The sequence below is a fragment of the Filicampus tigris genome, chromosome 7 (assembly GCF_054856515.1).
Source record: "Filicampus tigris isolate MCC_2025a chromosome 7, RoL_Ftig_1.0, whole genome shotgun sequence".
In the NCBI taxonomy this organism is placed as follows: domain Eukaryota; kingdom Metazoa; phylum Chordata; class Actinopteri; order Syngnathiformes; family Syngnathidae; genus Filicampus; species Filicampus tigris.
In genome coordinates this window covers 16,018,620-16,039,102 of record NC_141223.1, presented here as the reverse complement: position 1 = coordinate 16,039,102, position 20,483 = coordinate 16,018,620, and the positions used below count along the sequence as shown (strand labels likewise).

The 20,483-nt window shown below is 40.1% G+C and overlaps 1 protein-coding gene across 1 annotated transcript; it reads right to left on the bottom strand.

Moving 5' to 3' along the window:
* Positions 1–525: 525 nt before the first annotated feature.
* Positions 526–20,034, bottom strand: ube4a (ubiquitination factor E4A (UFD2 homolog, yeast)). Its single transcript, XM_086036402.1, has 20 exons — positions 19,913–20,034; positions 19,226–19,398; positions 17,847–18,023; positions 13,448–13,560; positions 13,155–13,307; positions 11,977–12,136; positions 11,667–11,869; positions 11,400–11,591; positions 10,963–11,296; positions 9,658–9,787; positions 9,091–9,398; positions 8,706–8,838; positions 8,432–8,622; positions 6,072–6,172; positions 5,841–5,954; positions 5,533–5,707; positions 5,277–5,457; positions 4,956–5,103; positions 4,679–4,836; positions 526–2,955 (listed from the first exon to the last, which is right to left on the bottom strand). Exons 2-20 carry the CDS (start codon positions 19,356–19,358, stop codon positions 2,814–2,816), a joined length of 3,246 nt encoding a protein of 1,081 aa, XP_085892528.1. The 5' UTR covers positions 19,359–19,398; positions 19,913–20,034; the 3' UTR covers positions 526–2,813.
* Between the last annotated feature and the right edge of the window lie 449 nt (positions 20,035–20,483).

The following is a 20,483-nucleotide window of genomic DNA, read 5'->3' as shown; positions in this document are numbered from 1 at the left end:
TATGTCAAAATGTTTCACAACATTGAATTTTGTTTGTTCAACACGAAATCAGGGACGGAGCCAGAACGTGGCTAATGGGTCGCCCTGAATTTTTCTCTCACTGAGCACAATCCTCCTGTCCCGACAGACACATCGTATATTCAAATAAAATGACAAACTGAATAATATGAAGTTCAGATCTTCCTTAGATAACCACAATTACGCCATTCTTAATATTCAATAAAATAAAAAACATAACGAAACAAAAATTGAAAAATAATTTAATAATTTACAAAAAAATTAAAAGTATATATATTTTATATGAATCTCACTGGGTGGGCAGTCTGTAAATCTGGGTGGGCCTGGGTGTGCACGAAACGTTATGTTAAACTAGCAAAACACAATTGTATATAACTGCTGGATAAGTCAGCAATTTTTGAGGGGGGGATATAGGCACTCATAAATGAGCAAAATATAGCCACTTCATCTTACCCAGTGAAAAAAATACATAAAATGTAGCATATAGCCATAAAAAAAAAGAACACAAACTGTTTGCTTTTTTAATCATAATGTACACTCAAAGTCAAATTTTACAATAAAACAAAAATATAGCATATTTTCAACCTAAAGCACAGGCATGCCAAACCATCACATACTCCCTTCACATTTTTGTCTTGATCACAGCCACATTTGATAACTTTTATTAAAATCTCTCTCAAAATAATCCTGCGATCATTGAGTGGATTTCCACCTTGCACTCTATATGTCTAAAAAGAAACAAAATGTCCCAAAAGTGTAATTCAGTTGTTTCTTCATGTTAATGCAAACGATATCAAATCCTTGCAAAAAAATAAAAATATCAGTGATAGGTGAACCTTTAATGATTTAAAAGGCAATTAAGAAGGTTACATTTGGTATCATTATAAACACTAGATGGCAAAAAAAACCATTCAGATCCCCATAGTTATTCTTTTAAATTGTATTTGGCAATTGTTAATTCTAACACCAATTATGTTAAATGTAAAGCCAAAGCCTCCGTGGGAACTTTGTCATCTTTTTAAAATTACAAAATATTAATATAATGAAAAACAATCCACCGTCTACCCCAATCTTTGCTGTGTTTGGGTAAACAGAGTCAATGACAGCCCAGTGAGTGTTTAGCACCTCTGAAGTAGATATACACATTTGTATACTTAAAATTACTGCCATTTGTTTCTTTATAGGCCAGTTTGTTTTTTGTCAAGCACTAGTCATCACATAGTTGTTTTCACATTTAAAATTGTGCTATACGTAGTGGACTTTCCAGCGAGACTTTCTGAATGCAGTGTCTGGCAGTCAAATACTGTACAGTCTTTATTTCATGTCAGAACTTTAAATGCTGACATGCGCTTATGGAGTTGTCATTGCAATTTACATAAATATAATGAGGGCTGTAAATAAAAACCTCACACGTTCCAATAGATTTGCCTTATAGTTTGAGTTCTATTTATATCTACATCTCGCATGCAGCTTGAACCAAAAGTGCTGCATATTACTACCATCTTTGTAGTTGCAGCCCAAGTAATAAATATTGCAATTCCGTCATGTTAGCGTCATAAAATGCTTGTGTTGCCATATAAAATTCTGTTACGGTGGTAAATGTGTGAAGAATATTCAACAAGTCCTACTAACTTTATAGTTGGCCACACTTGTTGCGCAAATGTCAAAATAACACAAAACTCAAAACAGGTGGGTGAGGAACCCATTTGCCTTTAGGGAAGCGTTTCAGTTTTTATACAGAAGTCCTCAGAGGATTGTACGGTTTGTATGAAAAAATATGGTATTACCGATATGTAATGTCAGCATTTGTTGCCTCATGACTGATGACTGATTGCTCCATCTTTCTTGAAAGCCAGACAATGATGGAAATCAAGCTTTATCACTAACTGGTGATGGGTCACCAACCTTTCCAAACTTGAGAACGACTTCTTGGGTAGTGATTAATTCAAAGGGGTTCCAGGTTGACACACACTTCTAAAATAACAAAATTTGCCAAAATCACCTTGAATAATGTTATTATACATGATGATGAACAATTACTTACTGAAGACACTCATAATGATTTCTCACAATAATTAGGAAACTGATGAATATCAATATGCAACACTTCATTTTTGTGTTCACATTTTCAAATGATCGCCTCTACAACATTCCTTGAAAATCCCAATGTCCCATTACTAATAAGCTATTTTTAGAACAGGCTACTTGTGTGGTGGGCACCAAGTTGGTGACTACAGAGTACATTTTATACCGTATGTGGCGCTTCAAAACGTTGCTCCTCGATAAGAACACCTGCGGTTGTGTATTTTTTCGCGGCAGCAAGTTGGTATGTGGACGAGGATCAATCGCAAGGTCGGCTGTAATTTGTTCACGATTGTCCCGTTCAGTCATGTTCGGTTGCCTCTCTCAAAGTGCGGCAGGCCCAAGAGGTTTAAACTGGCTTGATGATGATGTGAACCGTTTAAGTGAGATAAATATGTAAAAAAATAAATCAAAATCGGGAAGGGAAAAAAACATTTGCTTTTTTAGAGTCCTGTAGTACTTCTCTCTCGCTCAAGACCGCATCACTCCCTTAATGCTAATGTTTACCATCGGGCATTGTCAAACAGCTAGTCAACCAGCTGTGGCGCTGCAGTCTGTCGCACGAAGGCTCGGCTGTATTAAGTAGGATTTAAATGCCGTATTAGACAGGAGTCTGTAATCTGAGGCGACCACAGATTAGCCACAAAAAAAAAAAAAAAAAGGCAGAGGAGCACTGTAGATGTGGATGCAGTCATTGTTTGGCACTGGGCGGATCAAGTCTGGTCACTCGGTCCCAGCTGCAGCCTCTCCTGCTTGTGCTTATCCAGCCACTGTAAGATCTGTTGTCTGAGCTCCTCGTTTGGCCTGATCTGGTCCATGGTGAGAGGACTGCGGTTGAACGGGTCTGTCTGGTCACTGGAATGAGGACACACTCTTTTTACTCTTTTTATTCTTTTTACAAAGAAGTGTGCTCTCTAGGTTTTGTTGTAGCTGGGGTTAGCATGTAGGCATCCAAAAACTGCGACAAAAGCCTCTTGTACACAGGGCCATCAGTAGTGGGGTGCAGTGTTTCACATAGCTGACTTTCATGCAACTGTCTTAGTTTTGAGTCACACTCAGTAGTCCATTCACATTCGCTCTGTGATTGACTGAAGACCTGTCCAGAGTGTCATAGATTTTAAATATATGAATGGTAGGGCTGGGTTAAAAAAAAAAAAAAAAAAAAAAGATTAATTGAATTGCTTGAATCGATTTTCCTTTTCATAGCCCGATATCTACTCATAAAACCATGAATGGATCCTTTTAACACATCTGTTTCCCATAAATTCATGTGACTTCTCGCATCACGTGTAATCTTGTCACCATGCGAAAGAAGCGTTTCAAAACAACATGGCGGAAGCACTGAAATCAGCTCCGACAGGCTTGATAGCAGATGTCTGGAAGTTTTTCGGTTTTAAAAAACATGAAGACAGCAATGAACTGAAACTTTGTGAGACAGTCACGTGAACGTGAATGTCATGAGTTTACAGTGTTTTTGCAACTTCATTTCATCAGTCTGCACTGTGGTTGGAATTCATTCAAATGATCATTGTTTTGATCAGGTCATGTTCAATGAAACAGATATGATTAATGTACTAAATTGGGTTCAATTAATATAAATATTCCTATTTTTACTAATGCACCAACTTAGAGCAAGAAGTTTCTACTAATAGCAGCGCTGCTTCTTCTTAGAATGTCTTTCATCTGAAAGTAAAATTGGTACTGCGTGAAATTGGTATCTGAATCGAAAGTCAATCAAAGTGAATCGGGAATTGTAAACGAATCGAACCAATTTTGGAAATCTGATGTGATACCTATCCCCGCTGAATGGATGGATGCTCTAGAATCTATACGATACTTTAGAGCAGGGGTCACCAAGTCCGGTCCCCAAGGGCACCTATCCTGCATGTTTTCCATCTCTCCCTGCTGCAACACACTTGTTTCAAATGATCTGTATCGTTATCAGGCTTCTGCAAAGCTTGCTGATGAGCTGATCATTTCAATCAGGTGTGTTGCAGCGGGGAGAGATGAAAAACGGACTTGGTGACCCCTGCTTTAGACGTTTAACTTCAGAAGTCTTCTGACCCTACATTTTTAGAACAAGTTAGAACCCCTGTTTTCATCAAACTGTACAGTACTTTGTTACACAGCAATCAAACTCAGGTGCAGACCAAATCCACTGTTTACTGTGCTTTCAAAGGAACGCTGAAGCTGTTGGTTTTTGGAGAGAACGCAGATATATGAATCAGTTACCCTTAACAGCATAATGGTGACATAAATACAGGCAGCATGTAAACCACCGAGACGCCTGCCTTACAAAACACATTCTCGGGTGAACATTTGTGAAGAGGGAAAATCTGTGGATTCCCCTCCAAGTGCACTTGGCTATTTGTGGATGAACTGTAGCCTGGTAGAATGCCCCTAAAATGATAATTGGCAATCTTGGATTTTAGTTATCTTGTTTTTTGTTTTGTTTTTTTTACAGTGTGAGAAGAAATTGAACCTAGGTCACAATGGATCAAGTTTCCAAACACTTGAACTGATTCAGAACAAAAACAACTAAGGTGTAAAAGCATCCTGGTGTTAGTTGAGAACTAACCTGAGGAGATGCCTTGCTATAGTTGAGCGGTCGACTGTGACGTTGGAAGATGGAAGAAGAACGGGATCGAGCATCAGTGTGGACATGATAGGGTCTAGGAACTCTTCCGGGGCTTCTGAATAAGTCTCCTCCTCCTGCTGCTGTTGATCTGCATGGGACTAGTGTACAGGCAGAGTAACAGGACAGTTTGACGGTGCAGAGATACACTGGATTCTCTCACCCACCGAAAAAAACAACTCATTTCCTTTCGATAATCTCCTCCAGACTCAAATGATACCTTAATTTTATCAGCAAGGAGTCCAAAAGCCACAATCATGTCCCCCGGCTTGTTGATTTTCTTCAGTACCCTCACTGTTTGGGAAAAGAGGGTAGGAGAGTACGAACGTCCATCCTTTGGGACGGTAGCACAGAAATTCTCCTCATCTCTGCCAAAGAAATACACAAATATGACTATTTGTGAACAAAAGTAAGTGCTTTGGCAAAGAGCAACTGTATTAACACAACGACCCCCAAAAGATTATGGCACACCAACGCAATCGAATGCACTTAAAATCATCTAGCATCCTTCGCAGTGCTCAAGAGAATGTTCACAACGTACCCCAGGTTCAGGTAGATGGTGCAGATGTCAGAGACAAGCTGCTGCGGCTTGAAGTCAAACTCACTGAAGTCCTTCACTTTAAGAGCACCCATCTTGGGTCCTACCAGGTGCTGCAGGAAGTAGTTGAGCATGGAGATGATCCTCTCGGCCAAGAAAGGGTGCACAAAGATCCCTTTGATCTCTGGAAAGGGAAAAAGGGGACATTATTGCAATAGAAAATCAAGAATTCAAAGTGTACCTGTTGTATGGCTCTGACCTGAGGTGAGGAAGGCCAGCGTGCCGATGGTCTCATTAGACATGATGTTGTGGAAGCGGCCCAGCTGTCCAAACATCTGCAGGCTGGACTCCCTTTCCCTTCGGGCATCAGGGGCCAGGTCATCCCACTCCCCTCGATCACGCTCCAGCTGCAGGATCTTGATTTTACTCAGGTACTGCAATATTAAAAACAACGACAACTGAAAAGTTAAAAAAAAAAAAAAACTGTTTTCGGCATTGTGGTAGAAAAATGACTTCAAACGGGATATAGGTTATTCCTGTGCAAAGATTTTTGTCTCGTAGCATCACCTGAATAGCCTCATCTAAAAGGAAGATGGCATCGTTCATCAGCAAGTTGAGGAACCTGAGGAAGAGAGGAGGGTTCATGGCTTCCAGGTTCTTGGATGCATAGTCTGCCAAATGCTGAGAAAACACAAAGCACTTTGGTTATTGGAAATAAGAAGATACTAAGAACCAACTTGCTCTTTTTTTTTTTTTTTTTTAAACCTGAATCGACAAAAAATGCATCTGTCCTATTACCTTGATACTCTCTCTGTAGTTATTTTCTCCCCACATGAACTTGAGGATGGGATACATGGGTCTTCTGTAATTGAATTTCTGTTCAAATTGGTGAGGATCACCTGAAGAACAACAGGTAGGAAAAAGGAAAGGTTTTAGTTGGGCTTCAGCCACACTGAGGTACCAATTTTGAATATCGTCGATGTCGGATGTAATCCTTGCATCACCAAAAAAAAAAAAAACATCTTTCTTGAATTACCAAAGAATGCATTGTTCAAGTTGATATAACACCTTATGTTGCTATCATATACCATTAGCGCAAACATCCAACACAACACCTCCCCGAAATCATGTTCAATAGCTAATTTATTTATACGCTAAAAAAAAAAAAAGCAAATTTATTATACTGCCATTTGTTAAAATGGTAACAAACAAGTCTCCACCGGCAGCTGTGCGTAGTATCTCAAAGGTTCAGGCAACCACTGTGTCTATTCAAGCGTATGGGACAGGATTTTTACAAATTTGAATTTTGTATTAAACAATAAAATATCCATGTCGCAATGAACGGATTCTCAAATTAATACACATAAACCGATTATTTCCTTGATTTAGCTTCACGCTTTGAAACTCTTCCGGGCGGGGCGAAATCGTGAAGGCCACGTCTCTGACTTGCCAGCTGTGAAGTGTGCTTGTTGTGGTTTTTCTTCTGATTCATTTCATTTCTCCTTTAATCGAACAATAAAAATGAGCGACCAACATTTCCAGACAGCTTGCCTCCGCAATTTTCAGAGTCGGAAGCAGTGCTGCCAAATCCTCAGTAAGGAAAGTAGCTATCGGCTGTCCTAAAAGTCGCTAAATGGCTCCATCACTCAATTTGCATAATTGTACTTTTGACTGTACAGTTTAGACTGAGCCATGTTAAGCTAGAGAGCTAACGTTAGAGGTTTAGCTTGTGTCACGGAGAAATGCAAACACACGCTGAACTGTCTGGACGAGGTGAGTATCTTTAAATGCACTTATTTAATTAGACAAAAAAAAAAAAAAAAGCATCCCGCTGTGACTGTAAATCATGGCGGGGAAAAAGTGGCGGGTTCGCATGCGCGATTCATTTGCTGTCTGGACAAGAGATGATTGAGGATTCTGTGATTGCTCTGAGACTGGGGAGAAGCCGACGGAAGCACCCGCTGCATGTGGAGAACACTAAGAACAATATGTCCTTTCACATCAGTCTCCAATAACACCACAAAAAGTCGCTAGATTTGTCGCTAGTCGCTTTTTTGAAAAAGAGTCGCTAGAGGGCTCTGAAAACTTGCTAAATATAGCAAGAAAGTCGCCAAGTTGGCAACACGCCAGTGACATCACGCATGCAGTGGGTCAAACGGCTAGTGGGCGGACCCAGCTCACGAAAATATTAATATAATTATAGAATATAATATAGACTTTTCTGCATCTTTTTGGAGGCCTTTTCATTACATTTTTACTAAACTACGGTAATAATTGGAATCTCATTATTTGTACTTGTACTCCTTAAAAAGGTTTTTAGGGTAGCTTTTTTTCATGTGCCTTACACTTTTAAGATACCTAAACAAGAACACAAGCACTAAAAAAATTAAATTAAAAATGTATTTTTTAATGTTATCAGAAGCATTGCAATTAGTATCCTTGTAGTATTTTGTTGAACTAAAACAAATAAAACAAATTTAAAGTCATTTCACTGCTTTTTTCTGGTGTTTTATGGGTTTGCCATGGTATTGTTTCCTTTTTTGGAAGCGGTATGGCAGTGGAAGTAATGTTGAACGGGAGCACTACGGGATGGGAGTTGTTTTCACCAGGACGTTTTGTTTTCATTTTTATTATGGTGCGGGACTGGGATGGCACAGGATTTTTTTTCCTGCGGGAGTGGGATGGGAATGAAAACTCACTGACGTGTCACCCTCTAGTGTGAAGCACACAGAGTTGCCTTGTGTATGAAATGTGCTATATAAATTTACCTTGCCTAATAGCCATGAGCGATGCAATAATAAAACGAGCTAAGCACTAACAGTGTAATCGGCAAATATTAAAATACATTTTAACAAAACAGTTACACTCATACTTCATTGTCTAAAAAAACATTCCGAATTTCAATCTTGAGTGTAAAAACGGCAGCGCTTCAGGTCACTTCTCAGACAGTTAGTGTCCAAGAGAGTTAATAGATGTGTTCTAAAGCTATTTCCAACACCTTACACTAGTTAATAATTCATAAACGCAACGGCTGACGTGGGGACAGGCCAATACTATCGATTTGTGAACAATTGACCATAATTGGTCATACGGGGTTTCCGCCTGACAGCGACCATGCAAAACCTTTATAGTTTTCTCTTCAAGCTGCAGTGTCTCACCTGTAAATTCAATGTCTACAAACACAGTGATGAGGGCTTCGGCCAACTGAGGTGCATATTTGTAAGAGCAAAAGACTCTCTGTCGCTGGAAGACGATTGGTTGAGGAGTACCAGGAGCCAGAGGCAACATGTGGGGCATCACTGCCTCTAAGACCTCCGCCAGCTCCGCTCTTAAATGCGGATTCTTCATTCTGTTGTAAACGCAATAAGAAGTTTTTGCTGAACCCTTAACGGCTTTATGTTTCATCTGAGATAATCAAATCCTCTACCGTACCTCTCTACATTGCCCATAAAGACAGTGATGAAGTTAAGAATTTGCTCAAGACTTTCAGCAGAGGTCTCCAAAACATCATCAGCAAATGGGCGCAGGAAGATGAAAAAATCTCCCAAGTTCTCTGCGAAAAACTCTGAAAGAAATACAAAGGAGAATGAAGAAACGTAACTTCATGGAACATGTTCAATACAGTGGTTCGACAACTTTTTACACCAAGTATCCTACCAAGTTCCGCCATCATGATCAACATTAAAATACATATTAAACGCAAACATATTGAATCTAAAATCTAAATACAACTGAACTGTACCTCGGCGGTAATACGTTCGCATGCGACCAGAGGAAGCCTGCATATGAGTTCATACATTAATTAAAAAAACCTTACCTGGTACAAAGCAGAGCATGGTGTTCTGCAGTGTGGGCAGCGGAAAACTGAGGGCTACATGTTCGGGGCCGTGGTTTCCCAAAGCAAACTGCACCAGCAAAGCAGCAGTGGACGCTTGGAGGTTAAGGCAGCATTGCAGCATGGCGGGCTGTGTGGTGGCAGCTTTGGTTGACAAGAAGACAATCATCAGGCGCTCAAACTGCTCTAACAGCTGCTCCGTCATGGGGTTTCCTGTGCGATGGGCCTCCTCGCACGTCACCTGGAGCCGGTGGAGAGACTGGTTCATCTTGACCAGCTGTTCATGGAGCCTGCGGATGCAACAACAACACTGGTTCATGTTTGTGACATACCTCGATAATAGGGACAATGTATGCTAGGAGTAGGAGTAGGTGAAACCTCTTACGAAAAAAAAAAAAAAATTTAAGTCACAGACAGCTGACGTACGTTGTTAATTGTAGCATATTTTCAGACGACCTCATAAAAAACTGACATGGTTTGCCATCCTTGCTGTATATTATGCTTTATTACACCAAGCAGCACAATTTGGGTGATGATGTGAAGGTGAACCTGTGGAAGCCGAGATGCAAGGTGAGCTGGGTGAGGACGAGGTTTTCTGTCAGTAGGCTGTAAGACTCCGCAGCAGGCTCCTGCGTGGGCTGGGAGGGCATGGGCGTCAGACAGGTTTCCTTGTCAAGACCTGGCATAGGACACAGATGATCATTCAAGTGTGAAAGGTCATTTAATTCATTGAAAAAGGCCATTTCCACTACAAAGATATAAGAAATTAACAGTGTTCCCATAAAATGTTTAATTAGAGCACCTAAATAGCACAGACCCAAACATTTGAAAGTTGCAAAATCTGCTAAGATCCTATGACTCGTCATGATTAAAGGGAAAAAAATGATATAATACCAGGGAACATGTAAAGTGGGATCATCCATATTAAATTTTCCACCTGATCTCACCACTGAGATGTGGACAAAACTCAATACAGCTTTTGAATCTGTATGCATTAAGCCAAACTCTGAGCTGGGCTTTCATCCTTTTTCAGATTTCTGCCATGAAAAACAACAGAGAATTTTTAAATGTTTATAATATTTGTATACGGCAATAACTATTCACCGATGTTAAAATCCCGTTAATATTGCAGTCAGGAAGTTGCAGACCAAAATTCTGAAATTGTCACTAAAAACACACGTTTCCATTGAGCTGTACTGTTTGATTCAGTACATATTTGACATTTTATTGCAATTCTATTGTAAGAGTTTCCAAAATGGCCTGCAATTGGATGGCAACCAGTTCCATGCTGGATTAGCTCCAGCTCACTTGTGAACCTTAATAATGATAACTGGAGAAAAGGACAGAAAATGGATACACTGAGTTCCAAAGTATGGGGTGCTGTTTGCTTGTATGACATACTCTTGCCTAGCTATTGATCAAAGACGAACCTTTTCCGTGTGGCAATGGAATGAACCGAATGGGAGGAAAACAAAAAATGCCGTTACGAACACAGAAGACGCTTGGTCATTCTTCAAATGTTCATCTCTCAAATCCTACGCTAGTACTTGTGGATTTACCGCACCCGTGATTTGAGCTTTGAAAACAGATACAGGTACAACGGCAAGTGGGTGACCATGCAATAAGCACACCGTGTGTCAATGCAAAGTAAATTGCAAAACCGAAAAACGGTGGTCCACAAGGGCATGCAGCGCGTACTGAGTATTGATATGCAAACCTGAACAGGGTTCACCCGAACCAAACTGTACCATTGTGATTTAAACTGTACTACTTGGTGGCCATAGACCAACTCATGTTGGTAAAATGGTGGCAGGAATACAGTAAATATGGTCATTAGAAGGAAGCTATGTTTACCTCTCGCATGCACATTGCGAAAGCACCTCTCCTCTTCACTCAAGTCTTGGACTGCGCAGTACGTGGGGTTAAATGTGAGCAATTTGGACGACCGTGGCCGGCAGAAGGGCTGGCAGAGCTTCAGAAGTGCTGCGCCCAAATTCAAGAAGAACGCATCTGAGGCATACATCTGAAAGAAGATCTCCGGCATTTGATTGGCCCAAATCTTGGCCCGCCCAGCGTTTGCGTGCAGGCAGTTGCCCAACCATGACAGTAGCAGGTGGCGCGTCTCACTCGACCGCTGCAGCAAGTATTTAAACATTTGGTGCAGCTTGTCATGAAACTGGCCCATAAACTGCAAAAGAAGGTGTAAACGTCATCACTGAGCCCCGATGCCTTCATTGGGTAGTCAATCAGAATGGTCCCACCGGCAACCTAAGACTATCAGAAGTGTTCACCTGGTGGATGCTAGCCTCCTGGACTTTAGTCTCCTGAGGGCTGGAACGGGAAGGGTTCAGGAAGTAGCGATGTCCTTCCACCACTCCTGGTGTTTTCAGCAGGCAAGACACACTCAACACGGTTCCTAAAAGGCTCTTCTGGTACAGCAAGCCATTAGCCGGATCTTTGGGCTGAATGTGCTCCATCAATACCTGGAAGCATCAAGTATCAGTGGGCACTGTCTTGTAATGTCAACAAATTGAAAAAAACCCTGAATGCTTTCTGACCTTGGCGATATCTTTATTGTAGCTGAAGTAGAGAAGCACATCAAGGTAGAAGTAGAAGAAGGGCTGACACAGATCCATGTCTTTGATTCTCCCCTGGAAGATATCAAGCACTGGAACCATCACCTCCTCGAAGGTCCGGACCTCTTGGTCAGAGAGCAAGCCAGCAATCACCTCTTCAACAAACTCTACCACCTCCTCTGGCTCTGAAATGCCATTGAGACGTTGCAAGGAGCACAAAATGACACGTGAAGCTTCCACTGTGACAAAGTCAGTACACAAGGAACTTGACTCTGCTCAATCGAGAACATACGTGCTCTACTGTAAGCATCCAGCAGCAGGTCCAGAAGCTGCTCATACACACTTTGGTTGACGTAGATTTCAGGGGTGAGTAGAACTGTACGCGTGTTTGAGACTGTCAGATTCTTACAACGAATGGAGAAAGGCAATAACTTCTCTGGCACCTTGGTCACCTGATGAAAGCAAAAATAGAAGTGTTACTGAATAATGGAAGAGTCCGTGACTGACAAAATTATCCCAAAATGAGGACGGTGAAATTATGTGAAATTTAACACACCAGTAGGGGCTGAAAAACTAAGGACTATTTGTAGCCAACTATAGTTGACTGTGCGTGGAAGTTGATTAATCTATGACATCATTGATATTTTTTCAGCAAAGTACAGACGTCCGTGACCTTATTTGCGCCATAGACTGGTCTCACATAGAGGCACATTTGGATAGATCCGCAAATAAAATAATTAATTAAAAGTGCAACTCATCATTATGCTGAAGTAGGAGCTCTGCTATACATACATACATATATACATACATATACATATATATACATATACATATATATACATATATATACATATACATATATATACATATATATACACATACATATATATATATATACACACATATATGGATATGTATATATATACATATATACATAAATACATATACATACATATATACACATATATATACATACATATATATACATACATATATACACATACATATACATACATATATACACATACATATACATACATATATACACATACATATACATATACACATATATATACATATATATATATACATATATATATATATATACATATACACACATATATATACATACATATATACACATATATACATACATATATACATATATATACATACATATATACACACATATATATATACACACATACATATATATATATATACACACATACATACATGTATATACACATACATACATGTATATACACATTCATACATGTATATACACATTCATACATGTATATACACATTCATACATGTATATACACATTCATACATGTATATACACATTCATACATGTATATACACATACACTGTTTACAAAGAACATTTTTTATAATCTGTGAATCCGCAGGTGCTGAACCGCAAGCATAGGGGACCATTTTATTCGTATTATCATCATCATTATACCTCTTCCTTTGCCCTTTGATAACAAGCAAAGAGGTATGGGATGGCGCATTTCTCTCCAGCGTCACGGTCAGCTGACAGGTTTACAGCACTGCATGACGTCATGTAGATGAGATGGTTTCCTGGTTCTAGCAGGAGCAGGCGATTAAAAAGTGCCTGGGAGAAAGGAACAGTGCAAGTACATGCCAAAATGTGTTAAGATCCTTCCTGTGTTACTCTGCAAAATAAAGCCTAGTTAATACAATAGGTTGACGGGAGGTATTCCAAAATCACAAAAAGACTGTGCGCTATCCAACCTGCTCTATGTTGTCCATGTCCAGCCAATCCTGTCCATCCAGATCAGCCGCCATCTCCTCCAGGTAAACACAGCGAGGTGGGATCCCATTGCCCCCTCTCAGACTGGGATCACCTAGAGGTGAGGATAAAATATGTGAGCATATACTCTGGATTAACCACTCCTAAAAGAAATGAAACAACATTTACCCAAACAAGAAAAAGGGATTGAATTCACAAGTTGGGGTTGATTTCTGTGTCAGGGAAATGGACTTCACTGCTGTGGTTAGTGGACGGCTCGGGGCTTTTAATTGTGCACTTCCTAAGAATAATGACTCATTCTGAAACAGTATCAGTGCAAAGAGACCCAGTACGCTCAAAACAAAACTTCCCATAATGTGAGGGTGATGAGTCATGTTTCAGTTCCCGCACACTCTTGGTGTGGCTTCACCTTATGACGATCAATACTATTGGGGAAAAAAATCTTTGTGGGTGTCATACTGCAGTTGGCACCCACATTGCATGACTTGCCATCTGGTGTTGCACGGGATACCGGTACCAGTACCGTACCGTGATGTTTCGTCAACAATGGTTCGATACCATTTTTTTTTTTAACATAACAGGCTATGATTATTAGCCTAGCATTATTGTTTGAAACTCGATGCTGTGCCATGCTGTAAATTACTCAAAATGGGATTAAGGTAACTATTTGTTCCATATCATCAATAAAGTGAGTGTTGGCGTCCTCTGGTGGGCTGCGACCTTTTTTTGTTCCTTTTCCCCGACTGTGTCAAGGGTTGAAATACCGCGCTCTCTAAATTAGCGTTATTTCTTGTCATAGAACTAGCAGGCAAAACTAAGATATATTTAATAACTCATAAAATGCAAGTGAATCTGTAGTAAGATTGACTTGATTGGCAGCTTTCCACGAGGACATTCATCAACAGTCATGCCAGCTCTTGGCGTGGGGCGTTGGCACACTCCGATGGGCTGCTGCTTTTTTTTATCTTCCTTGTTCCCACTTTTATGTCACAGGTTGAAGTAACGCTCTCTACCTTTATATTTTTTACTATGTTTACAATTTCTTCCAACCAGTCGGGAGTTGTAAACGAGACGTTTTGTTTCGAGTGTTTATTATTGCAGAATTGAACAGGTATGCAGTTGAACAGTTTAAATGTTGCTTGTGATCAATCTGCAGGCAGGAAAAACTAAATTACTGGACTGGCATTGCCCGAACAGCCACAGGTGGAATTGGGAGCCAGTTAATGTGGAAGCCAATTGCACTGTAACACAAACTGGTCAATTTACGTGCCATACTCTTATCTTTTGGCCACTTTAACAACTGTTGGCCTGAATGTGAACAAGCTGAAGGAGGCGCGCTATTTAAGGTGTTTCTCACATGTCGGTAGACAGGCGACTTTGCACGTATTTATACTTGCCTTTAAAACAGAGTTGGTGAGCTGCGTGTGTGTTTTGTTTTTTGTTTTTTTTAATACTGGTGTTAAAAAAAAAATGGTATCAAGCCATTTTGGACACCAAAAAAATCACGGTACGGTACTGATACCGGTATCCCGTGCAACACTAATGCATACATTGTTTTTATTCTTCATTGAGCTATTATAAACTGTTTGCTGTTGAAATTGGATGGAATGAAGCACCAGTTGAATTGGCAAGCAATACGACATCTCGTTAATGCGTCTGTGTTTCACTGCTGTCGATCATTGGACCAAGAGGTGAGTTACGTTTGCCGGTTGAACAAGACAAATACAACTGCAGTCGGTTCAACCCTGACTATTTCGGCGTTGAGGACAGTGGCTACGTTTACATGGACCCATTTATTCGGATAAAAAGCCCAATCAGAATAAAAATGCGTCATGTACATACCCCATTAGGAATATTCACATCCAATCCAGCCCGTTCCAATCAAGATTTTATTCTGAACTGGTGGTTTATGTCGATTGATAATCCGATTGGCACACATGAAAACATTTATCCCCAAATTTCGTAAAAATAAAAACATCTTTACCGCACATGTCTGTGGCTAGGTTCACACTGCAGGTCTTAATGCTCAATTTGGATTTTTTGAAAAAATCAGATTTTTTTGTGTAAGCGTTCATTATACATTATAAATGCGACCTCGGTCTTGTCTGCTGTATGAACACATGCGTCGCCAAAGTAACCCGCATGCGCCGAAGAAGAGACGACGTCACTCCCAAGTCCCGACGTGTTTGCGGAGGTAAATGTGCTCCAACATGTCGTTACATTTATACAGTGAAGCGATTAGGTAGGAGGTAGAAATAAATATAGTATTTGGGGGAAATTATGAGGAGAGACTTTAATATCTAATTTCATGGAGACATCACTAACGATGACGTCATGTCAGGGGCAGAGCCATGGGTAGGCCTGGGTGTGCACAGGCCCAACCAGATTGACACACTGCCCACCCAGTGAGATTCATGAAATATATACTTTTAAATTTTTAGTTATTATTATTAGTTACTATTAGTTAAATTATTATTAACCTCCTAAGGCACAAACTGTTTTCTTTACATGCATTTTTCATTTCTTATTGCTATTCGGGATTATTGGAATCTAATTAGAAGAAAAACTAAGCATCAACTTTTAGGTTTTTGTATTGTATTGTACTGTATTTTGTATACTGGATTTTGACTGTAGTATGTAATACTCTTCTGAGACCACAAGATGGCAGTGTAAGTGCCCACATATGTGTCCAAAACACCACAGTGGACACTCTTGCTAGAAAGTGCTGTCCGCGTATGAGGCCACTAAGCCTTAGGAGGTTGAATTATTTTTGAATTTGTGTTTCCTTGTGTGTGTGTTTTTTTATTTATTTTTTATTTTATTGAATATTAAGATAGGCATAATTGTGATTGTCAAAGGAAGATCTCAACTTCATATTATTCAGTTTGTCATTTTATTTGAATATACGATATGTCGGGACAGGAGGGTTGTGCTCAGTTAGAGAAATATTCAGGCCCACCCTGATTTTTTCCAGGCCCACCCATTAGCCACGTTCTGGCTCCGCAGTTGCCTCATGTCAGAATGAATCGATCTCAGCCGTGGCTGAATTACTACGATCGCCATAAAAGTCCACTTTATGCTTCATGTTTCAAGTGGGATTAAATTAAAGTAAAATATAAAGTCAATTGTGTTACTCAAAACAACTTTGCAGATTCAATCCTCTGCTGCCAGCACTTTCATTCTGCCTGTGCCAAGTGCATTTTGGGCTCCGGATGACGTCAATGTCGGATATATGCGACCTGGCCGTTCAGACCACGGCCGCATTGAAAAAAATCGGATACATATCCGATCGAGGACCACATATGAAAGCGACCCAGAAAAAAATCGGAATTGAGCCCTTCAGACTGTCATAAAAAAAATCAGAAAAAGGTCGCATATGGGCAAAAAAATCAGATCTGGGTCGCATTTGCCTGCGGTGTGAACCTAGTCTGTGACGTCAGTATACTGGTTTCTGTATTCTCGGAATCTACTACAAACGGAGTGAGCGAAAGACATGACGGGAGCAAGACTGAACTGGTACATTTGAAGCTCCATTAGGAAGAGTTAACTCGACGTAACAGCGCAAACGGGACAAAATATGCTAAATAACACTAACGTTTAAAGAAGAAATGAACGGGGGGACATTTTGTTGACACGGAAGTAGCTACAACTTCTTCTATTACTACTACTACTTCCGGTATATTTGGTCAATCTGCGCATCTCAAAATAATTTGTTCTGATCGAAAGTGCGATGCATGAACACGCAAGTCCTAATCGGATCAATATTTTTATTGAAATGAAAACAGTGCATCCAATCATAATTTTAATCCGACCTCCGATCGGATTAATCCATTTAGGCCGGGAGCACATTGCTGCATTTCTACCACTAGAGCTGGGAGCATTGTTGCGTATCTCTACTACAGCTGGGAAAGTGGGTAAGTTTTTTTTTTTGTTTGTTTTTTTAAAAAAAAATTTTAAGACATATCTTTGTAGACAATGACGAGGTCAACCAAGATTTAATAATTATGGTACAGTATCATGGTAATTACCACTCTAATTGCTGAGGTTGTTTCAACCATGCCGCAGGGTGAATAAGGTAAACACGAAGATTTGAAGGTAAATATACCCGCAGCAAAATCACTCGGCCCTGCCATAAAGTACTATTTTTATTCTTGGAATTTTTTTTGTTGATATCTTTGGGGCAGTGTGTGAATGGCATTTCCATTCATTTCAATGGGGAAAGATAATTTGAGGCTTTTGAGTTACGAGTGTGGTCACGGAAAGAAAAACTGCCTAATCAGGACACAACTGTACATGTCGTGGCTTAATAAAGGTTGGGACACACTGGAGTGAGTCCACTGACTGAGGAAATAAATACTTTTAAAGTCTTGATTTACTTACCGTTGTCCAAGGTGATGAGGAATATACGCTGGATCATGTGATTCACATTGAGTTGCTCACACAGTTCCTGTCGGGATCGGAAGGATCGGCTTATCTCTGCCACTGAGTCGTCATTGTCCTCGACGCTGTCAGACACAGAGTTCTCAGACTCTGATTGGCTCTCTCCGGAGTCATCTCCTACAATGTGACACAAACGGTTACGGAACTACGATGACAGGCTTACTTGAGGCAGAATTTAACTCGACATATATTTTCATCTGAAACCACATTTCCTGCAACAGTGGCTTTCGTTGTGCGTAAAATAACAGTGAGTCTCAAAGTGTCATCATACATATGCCAATAGTGAGATGTGGTGTCACCATGGTGGTATGCCAAAGAATCACTGTATTAAACAGAGCTATGTATTTTACAAAAATGTTCCGGTCCGGGTGAGTTAAACAATCCATTTTTTTTCCAAACTTTGTTTATTGCCAACACTGACACATCTAACAACTTGAACTGTGGGTCAACTAAAATGCAAATAACCATCTTACATTAGCATATGTACAGTATTTTCTATACAGGTACACAGAGTACATTAGCATATGTACAGTATTTTCTATAAAGGTACACAGTGTACCTGCTGCTAATCAGAAATGGGTTGCCAAATTGCTGTGCTTATGTCTGTGTACTGTATACCCATTGAAACATGTGAATTTATTTTTATGAGGTTTTCAAAAATAAAGCTCTAGAAAAAGTAAAAAAATAAAATAAAATAAAAAAGAATATCTTATAAATTAAAACTTAACCTTTGAGAAATTCGTAATAAGTCAATTTATAACAGTGGAAATAGAAATAAATATGTAGAAGGGTTTTTTGTTCGTAGTTGAGATGAGTTTATCCAAAAATAACTGGTTTGCATCTCCAGTGGTGTTCAAACTTATGAAGTGCCACACAGGGAAAAACAAAGGAGGAAAGGGCTACTACTAATCACTAAATAGACGATTACAAAGACGGGATAAAATGGGCTTCCAACTATGCTCAGTCCGTCTATTTTTTTAAACTTTCCCGTCTATCGTTTATCGCCTACAAAATGGGCATCCGTCATAGGCGGATAGGCCGACCGGTCCGTCACATAGGCGGAATGCCGAGCTCTGGCAATGGGGGGGGGGGGGGGGGGGGGTTATCATGGTGGTACTTGGAGAGGTTGCTTTTCTTGGGGGGGTGGTACTTTGACGTTTGAGAACCGCTGTTCTATTAGATGCCCTGCGTCATAAAAATGGAGGGTGTCACTCATGCACTTGAGTTAACACATCTAATCAATGAAATACGGAAAATACTTATGTGAATGAACAGCAGTTTCCTGGTTTCAAGGAGTACTTCTGCTCTGCATTACTCACGTGGTGGTCCAGTAGGCAACGGTGCAGACTTTTGGCCTGATGCAAACTGCTTGGCATCAGCCAACGAGCTGAAGAGGGCGGCGAAGGGGTTGCAGGAGATGTTGTGGTTGTTGTTGTTGCCCTGGTCAGTCATCTCACTGAGGCTCAACTGTCAGTCCAGCCAAGATCATAGCCTTAAAGCAGACACATTCAAAAATCAGTGTCACGTGATTCTCACGACTTAATTTTAATGATGTACATCCTAGCCTAAGAGAATTGATGCTTGCTCACATGCACTAGCACTCCAGTATGTTTGGTGCAAACCCATTGGTTTGACTAGCAGTTAAGCACACCCGGAGGTGTTATCACAATAAAATATAGAATTTTTATTTACTCTTCCTGCCTACCTGCTCGGTAGCTTAACGCGTTACTTCGCTACATCGGCTTTTCAGAAACGTGAACTTTATGGAGTTTGTTCGTGGGTCACCCCATTTCAAGGATGACATCGCGCAGCTTGAGTGATTTGGTTGGTTGAAGCAGAGCTAGCTGGCAGACGGCTAATTACTTTAGCTAGTTAGCTAGCGTGGCAAGCAACAAGCTAAGTTGCCAATGCCTGTTTCGACATCATTTTCATATATTTTGGACCAGAAATACATGAAATAAATAGACATTCTATGCATTCAAATGGATTATGTTATACTGTCGTACCTGTCTGACTTGCAACGTGTCTATTTTGATGGTAAATTCTCCACTCTGTACCACTACGAATGCTGTCAGTTCCCCAGTAAATACAAAACGTGACGTCATCAAGAAGGGTCGGACTACAGGTTTTCTTTTTTTTTTCAGCCGTGTTCTTTCACCCTCGGTTTTTATCATAATCGTTTTTAATTTAATTTAAATTTTTACATTATAATTACTCCGTGTGTTGTGTTATAAGTATCCATGAATACTTTAAAAATTATATTACTGTTTTTCTGATTATTCTAATTATTACATAATAATTCATCATTAATCTTTCTTATGTTGGGATATGTTAATACGTGTGTGTGGGTGTGTGGGTGTGTGCGTGTGTGTATGCGTGTGTGCGGGTGTGTGGGGGGGTGTTTACGCGTGTGTGTGCGTGTGTTGTTCATTTTAAAAACAAAAAAAGAAAAAAAAGGTAACATCGGCTGATTAATCGGACAGGCCTTAACAGTGTACGAGAGAAAGTAAAGATATAAACTGGTTTTATGAAGTGTAATGAGCTGAAAGTCACTCACATACATGACATATACACACG

Coding starts and splice junctions, on each gene's coding strand:
- ube4a (XM_086036402.1), bottom strand. CDS start 19,358: ATGACTGACCAGGGCAACAACAACAACCACAACATCTCCTGCAACCCC. Junction 5,104..5,276: donor ACCATCTACCTGAACCTGGG/GTACGTTGTGAA, acceptor TTTCTTTGGCAG/AGATGAGGAGAATTTCTGTG. Junction 4,837..4,955: donor TCCTTGCTGATAAAATTAAG/GTATCATTTGAG, acceptor CCTGTACACTAG/TCCCATGCAGATCAACAGCA.